Raw genomic sequence first — 7695 nt, forward strand, 5'->3', positions numbered from 1 at the left:
ACCTATGAGGCTTGTGGAGCTGGACTCTAGGTCACTCCTCTAGTCTTGTTGTCATGAGTCAGCTCCTGGGTAAGCTCATTTCCTACTGTATAAAAGACAAGGACTATCCAAAAACTCAAGGGGTTCTAATTATACTGATTAAATTATTAAGCATTATTTAGACATTTACATAAGTTCTTTCCTATTATCCACCTATCCAGACATACTATTATGGACTCTTCAAAATTTTTGCATTCAGCAAATGCACATTAGATATCTGAGATCTCAGAATCCCTCACCTTAAAAGTATTCTTAATTCAAATTCTGATTCCTTTCTATTTATCCTCCTTTAGAGTTGTTTCAGAACAAGTCTGCAGCTCGGAACCATGGATAAGGCCAATTCTTCAGTGGTGTCTGAATTTGTACTGTTGGGACTCTGTAGTTCTCAAAAACTCCAGCTTTTCTATTTTTTTTTCTTCTCTGTGTTGTATATGGTCATTGTGCTGGGAAATCTTCTCATTATCCTCACAGTGACTTCTGATACCAGCCTGCACTCCCCTATGTACTTTCTCTTGGGAAACCTTTCCTTTGTTGACATTTGTCAGGCTTCTTTTGCTACCCCTAAAATGATTGCAGATTTTCTGAGTGAACACAAGACCATATCTTTCAGTGGCTGCATAGCCCAAATTTTCTTTATTCACCTTTTCACTGGAGGGGAGATGGTGCTACTTGTTTTGATGGCCTATGACAGGTATGTAGCCATATGCAAACCCTTATACTATGTGGTCATCATGAGCCGAAGGACACGCACTGTCTTGGTAATGATCTCCTGGGCTGTGGGCTTGGTGCACACATTAAGCCAGTTATCATTTACTGTGAACCTGCCTTTTTTGTGGACCTAATGTAGTAGACAGCTTTTTTTGTGATCTTCCTCGAGTGACCAAACTTGCCTGCCTGGACTCTTACCTCATTGAAATACTAATTGTGGTCAATAGTGGAGTTCTTTCCCTAAGCACTTTCTGTCTCTTGGTCAGCTCCTACATCATTATTCTTGTTATGGTTTGGCTCAAGTCTTCGGCTGCAATGGCGAAGGCATTTTCTACGCTGGCTTCCCATATTGCAGTAGTAATATTATTCTTTGGACCTTGCATCTTCATCTATGTGTGGCCCTTTACCATCTATCCTTTGGATAAACTTCTTGCCATATTTTACACTGTTTTCACCCCCATCCTAAACCCCCTTATTTATACACTAAGGAATAGGGATATGAAGGCTGCCATAAGGAAAATTGTGAACCATTACCTGAGGCCAAGGAGAAATTCTGAAATGTCACTAGTAGTGAGAACTTCCCTTCATTAAGACAAAACTCCTTCAAATTCCTCAGGTCAATACACTGTTTAATATTTTAATGTATTTTTGTGGTGTATCTCAATTGTGGGGAAAGTAGTGAAGAAGATAATATAGAGAACATTTGATGAATATTAACAAGTCTTTTTCTCAGTATCAAGTGAAAGTTAAATATAAAAACATGGAAAAATCTCTGTTTAGATTACTGGTTCTAGAAATAAAATATGAGCACTAGATGGATAATATGTATGCATTTACTGCTTTTGTTACAGATAAATGTAAATATCATGAAAAAATCAATGAGAACCTAATTCTTTGGTGGGCATACATTCAAACATTTGTCAGGTTTTATGAGTTTTCTTAACAACATGCCTAAAACTTCTATATGGATGAATAGTATTTAAGAATCTTAAACTAAATTTTGCCAACTTCAGGGAATAGCCTATCTACAATTTAATATAACAGCTTAAGTTTAAGTGGAGATTATTTGGTTATGAGATTCCTCCCCCCCACATCAATTATGCCTATCCCATATGGTTTTCAAATAGCTAGCAATGATTTAAAATATGGAACGATACATACTCAGAAGCTTCCATTTTAAACCTTTCCTTTAAAGGGCTGTCTCTGATTGGCTAGATAATTCCAATTTCCTTTTAGATTATGAGTTGTAGAAAAGAAAGGAGAATCTAGAAAGCTGAACTATTTCAACACCAGGATTTTCATTTGTGCCTCTCTTCTTGTTCCTATAGTGCAGCTGCCAGTGGCTTATGTTCAGGCACCCAGTGGTACTCATCCTCCAGCTAGTTTTATTGCCAGCCTTGGCCTTAAATTCTCTGATCCTCATTTTCAGTTCACCTTCTGTGGACTAGCTCTGGTCCAGTGCAACCCAGAGAACCTCTCTCCATCCAGGGGGCCTCACTCATGTTCTCTCCAAGGAGTTCTGAAACTCAACCTTGGGCAGGGCATCACCCTTCCACATTTATTTCTTCCTTGGTTTCTCTCCTTTAGGCCTGTGGTGTTTTTTTTTTTTTTTCAAAGTAAACTGCAGATGATTCAGATTCAGATTTAATCAGTTTTTACATGCACTCTTTTTTTTTGTTTTTACCATTGCTGTATAGTATTATGAAATATCATTGCATAAATAGATTCATGTAGCCACGACAACCACAATAAGGACATAGACCTCTTCCGTCACTTCAAAGAAACTTTCCTGTGCTGTCTCCCCTGTGATGTTAACCCTGGCACCAATGGTCTGTTCCCATCACTCCATTTTATTTGTTCATTTCAACAGTGTTTAAAATTTATCAGCTGTTCAAATGGCCTCTGTAATAATTAAAATAATTAATGTGGTGGGATTTGTGGTCATTTTTGATATCTTTTTTTGTGTGTATGTGTCTGATTTAAGAAATCCTTCTGTCTGTCAAGATCATAAAGACATTATATAGATTTTCTTCTGTAAATTAAAACATATTTTGCTTTTTATACTTAAGAATTTCATCCCTTTGTAGTTCATTTTGTACATTTTGGGAGCTAGGAATCTATTTTTATATATTTGTAAATATGTAGAAATCAGACTTGGTATTATTTATATAATAGTTCATTATTTCCCTCAATTTGCAATACTACCTCTCTTATATTTTCAGCTTCAGTGTATGTATGGATTTGTTACTAGACTCTATTCTGTTTCATTAATGTATGTGTTATCCCTGCACCCATATTACACTGCTTTAATTTACCATAGTTTTAAAATAAATCTTGATGTCTGATAGATTAGGTTCTCTCATCTCTTATTTTTCACAGTGTCTTTGTTAGTTTTATCCCCTTTATGTTCTGTAAACATTTTATAACCAGCTTGTCAGATTTCTTAAAATATTATTTCAGGATTTTATTGTAATTGCATTGGATTCATGTGTTAGTTAATATACAAAGATATTTATTATATTCATTGTATATCAACATATTTATTAACTTATAGAGAATTGACATTTTTACAAATAAATGTTGAAAAAGAAAAACATGTCAACAAAAAATTACAATTATTTACGTAAAAAATGTAACTTGCAAAACAACAAATACTCTAAGCTTATGTACAAATTTAAAGATGTGCATTTAGAGAAAATTATAAAACTTAACAAAAGGTAGTAATGAAGAGTATATTAGTAAATCAAACTTAAATAAGTGAAGATAGACACTATATTAATAAATAGAAAAACAGTATTGTAAAAGATGTCAGTTCTCTCTTAGGGTATTTTTTTAGAGTTACTTTTTATTCTCCTTGTAGTAGCTAATTCCTATTACCAGTTGCTAATTCTTTATATTAAGTATTCTCTGTTCAAATTACTCATGTGGGTTCTGTCTCCTGACTAGACTCTGACAGATACAGATACTTTTAAGTATTTTGAAGATATTGAGAAATCAGAAGCATCTCATCAAATATGTTAATGACAGAAATCAGGAGCTAGTTGAATAAAAAAAGTCAGTAGCTTCATCTATTTATGCACTAAAGTGAAATTCATCTATGACATGCTTGAATATATAAAAAATGATAGGGCTGGGCGCGGTGGCTCATGCCTGTAATCCTAGAACTTTGGGAGGCTGAAGTGGGCAGATAACCTGAGGTCAGGAATTTGAGACCAGCCTGACCAACATAGAGAAAACCCCTCTCTACTAAAAATACAAAATTAGCCGGGCATGGTGGCGCATGCCTGTAGTCCCAGCTACTTGGGAGGCTGAGGCAGGAGAATAGCTTGAATCTGGGAGGTGGAGCTTGTGGTGAGCCGAGATCATGCCATTGCACTCCAGCCTGGGCAACAAGAGCAAAACTCTGTATCAAAAAAAAAAAAATGATAGCATTTATAAAGTGAATGCTATCATTTGGTAAACTCAAATTTATTTCTTGACTTTTTAATAATCGCCATCCTGACTGTGTGAGATGGTATTTCATTGTGGTTTTGATTTGCATTAGATGCTGGTGAAACTGTGGAGAAATAGGAATGCTTTTACACTGTTGGTGGGAGTGTAAATTAGTTCAACCATCATGGAAGACGGTGTGGCTATTCCTCAAGGATCTAGAGCCAGAAATACCATTTGACTCAGCAAACCCATTACTGGTATATACCCAAAGGAATATAAATCATTCTATTCTAAAGACACATGCACATGTATGTTTATTGCAGCACTATTTCCACAAATTTTTCAAATTACTCTAATTCCAATAAAAACAAGAGACATTCCTAATGCTAATAGCAATGAATTTCTAATTTAATTAATTCTTATTTAAGGGAAACTATTAAGGGCACATAGCATTGTATTTCGGTTAGGATTGTGATATTATGTACTGTAGAATCCCACCTTAAATTTTGTTTAAAACATAATTTAAAATATAAAAAATAAAGCAACTATTAATATAACTTGGTAATGAACTTTTTACTACACACATTTCAAAGTAATAGGATAGCATTAAAAATTCTTTTTTTCTCTCTGGTTTACAGATCCTATAGACTTTCCCTGCACTGCTGACAAATTGACAGAGAAATATCTTTAACTGAATAAAATGGCAGAAGAAGTGAACATTTTAGTAAATGTGGAAATAACTCTAGTCAATTGAAGAAGTGTAAAGGAAAGTGTCTTGAGTTGGCTATCAAAAACTGGGATTTGAACATTGATTATATTACTATTTTTGACATTGAACAGATTACTTAGCTTTTGATCAAGTCACCAATCTCTTCAGTCTTTTAATTTTCAGCTATTTCTCTCAGAATAAAGAAAAGAAAAAAAAACAACCTTTTTGGTTCACACAGGCTCTGTATTATATGGCTTCCTCTTCACGATAACCCATACAATGAGTTAATTAACATATTTCTCCCTGGCTAAGCCAAACTCTACTTTATTAGGGGATTTGTTTATGGTAGATGAATATATCCCTAAATTGCTTCTGATAATCTGAATATTTTAAAAAGTAAGAAGGGAAGCTACCAAACCCAGGGCAGACTTTTATTTGTTTCCTGAGATCTCACAATTTAAGCTACTTCTGCTATGCTTATGAGCTAAGTTGATGAGCAGTCCTCCTGACAAGGAACAGTCCTTCAGACAATGCCAAGCTCAGAAGCTGTTCGAAGGAGCTAATGTGATGCCTCAGACTTTACAGACAGACAGTGATGGCTAGTGGGGAGAGTACCCAAAAAGGCCAATGGGATAAAAGATGAAGAAGCTTTAGTTCCATTGACTAAGTATAGACAACTAGCAATAGTACGAGTCAAGTTAGTCACAGGACAAGGAGGAAAGTATCAGAGGTACACTTTCCAGGAATGCAGAGTAACAGAGTCCTCCAGGAAAAAACAGAGTAGGTGATTGCAAAGGCACTTCAGGGTGGTCTTTAGAGGAACATAAAGGTGGGGTTTGGGTGGAATGGATCTGTCAGCAGAGCCAAGATCCAGTATTTCACCATAGGTGTTTTACTTTTTAAACAAATTTACGTTTCACCATAAATACTTTTCCATGGAGAAGATCCTTGCCACATTATATGTTGTATTTGCAATAACTTGAAATTCCAATAGTTTTAACCTCATATCAAGTACATGAAGGATATCATAAAACTACTAACATGTCAACAAAAAGTTGTAGAAAACCTCTCAACTTTGTCTTGTGATGAAGTTCTCACCCTTAAAAAGTCACATTTCCTACTCCATAACTTTCTGAACATTTATAGTTTGTTCAGCTTTTTCAAACTCTTTTACTCTCTGTCATAATATAGTCCTCAGGAAACTTAATGGTCACGATAATCTATAGAACATCATATTAGTCACACATTGAAGGCATGCACTGATCAGACCTGTGAGTAGGAAGTGACATAAAAGAAGGTTAACAATAACCCTTAGATATTTTCAGAATTCTGCTAAATCATTTAGGTGTTGAGTCCAATACACTAGGGCAAGCTAGAGTATCCTCCCATTACATAAAATACACATTAGTTTGTTTTATATTCTTTACCACCGAGAAAGAGGCACAGTTCTTGCAAGATCATTGAATGTTATAGGCAGCATAAAAACTGCTTCATAAATACTACTTTAGATCAATTTTAGGTTGATTCATAGCATTTCCAGTTTTCAGTGGGTCCCCGTACTAATTCTGGTCTTCAGTGCAAACTGCCCTGCCATTCAGGCTATGTCACCCAGAAATCCAATGAAATGGAGATATCCACGATAAATAAGGACATTGTGTAGATTATTTACAAAAGTCAATTAGATAAATAACAATACTTTTAGGATTCCAGAAAAAAAACTGTGCAGAAGACAACTGCTTACTGTTTAAAAAATAGATCTTAGTATGCTGTTGGGTCTTATCAGGGACTAAGTACCTGACCACTGATTTCCAAGTGACTGCCTATGTGACAAGCACTGCTCATCATGAACTGTTATCAGATTTATTAAATCATAATTTCTAGCTGCCACAGCAGCAAGCCATCACACATTGGAAATGGCATGTGTAGGAGCACGCTGAAGCAGGTATAAAGGCACTAGGAATTGATATGAACAGGTAGTCTAAATCCCTTATCGAGTATTTCTGTGGCATTAATATATTTTCTTAAGCTCAATATTATGGCCTCATGAGAGAGTTTCTATGGATGACTTCATCCTATGCCTTGGTGCAAGCCAAAAAATGAACTGCTGCTGCATTACCACTCACTCAGATGACCTTCACGGACACTCAGGAGGAATAATTCTCTCATTGGCCAGAGCCATAAACATTGCACTTAGTTATCAGATTTAGATGGAGAATTGGTCATAAGTAAAAATAAACATGAATTTGTGGGCTTCGAAAAATGGCTTTGCTAGCTTGTTAGGGGTCTTGAAGATCAAAATTGAAAATTGGAGGAAAGTAGTCTGGGAGGGAAGAATGAGGATGAACCTATGTGAGTGGGCTCTAAGTGTGTAGATTTTTGTACTTCACAGCAATGCCTATCAGGGACCAAAACATGGACTCTCTTTTATCAAGGTTAGTCTCATACCACTGCTACAGCTCCTGAATGCTTGGTCTGTTGGCAGAAGGGAGTCATGCTGCAACCTTGTTATGGTGTCATTCCTCAGAGAGACCACATCCATTTGGTGGCAAATCAACTGTATCACACCCCTTCCTCTGAAGGGGGGGTAGTGACTTGTCTTGATTGGAATTCATTCCTATGCCTAATGTGAGTTTTCCTTCTCTACCTGTAGTCCTTCTCCCCAGACACAATTCCAGGGCACACAGAGTGATTGACATATGGATATATGATTCCACAAAGATTGTCTCTGGAATTATAGACAAAAGTATTTACAGTGAAGAAACTGGAATTTATTGAATTTACAGTGAAGAGGTGTGACAATAGAGACA

General features: G+C 36.0%; 1 protein-coding gene across 1 annotated transcript; it reads left to right on the forward strand.

Annotated features, from left to right (window-relative positions):
• The first annotated feature begins 365 nt into the window (after nucleotides 1-365).
• On the forward strand, nucleotides 366-1412 carry LOC100461392 (olfactory receptor 4K5). The gene is given in 2 exon segments (XM_002834760.4): nucleotides 366-866; nucleotides 868-1412. Coding segments are annotated over 2 exon segments (972 nt in total). The 3' UTR covers nucleotides 1339-1412.
• Nucleotides 1413-7695: the final 6283 nt, after the last annotated feature.

This window comes from Pongo abelii, chromosome 15 (genome assembly GCF_028885655.2).
Source record: "Pongo abelii isolate AG06213 chromosome 15, NHGRI_mPonAbe1-v2.0_pri, whole genome shotgun sequence".
NCBI classification, from domain to species: domain Eukaryota; kingdom Metazoa; phylum Chordata; class Mammalia; order Primates; family Hominidae; genus Pongo; species Pongo abelii.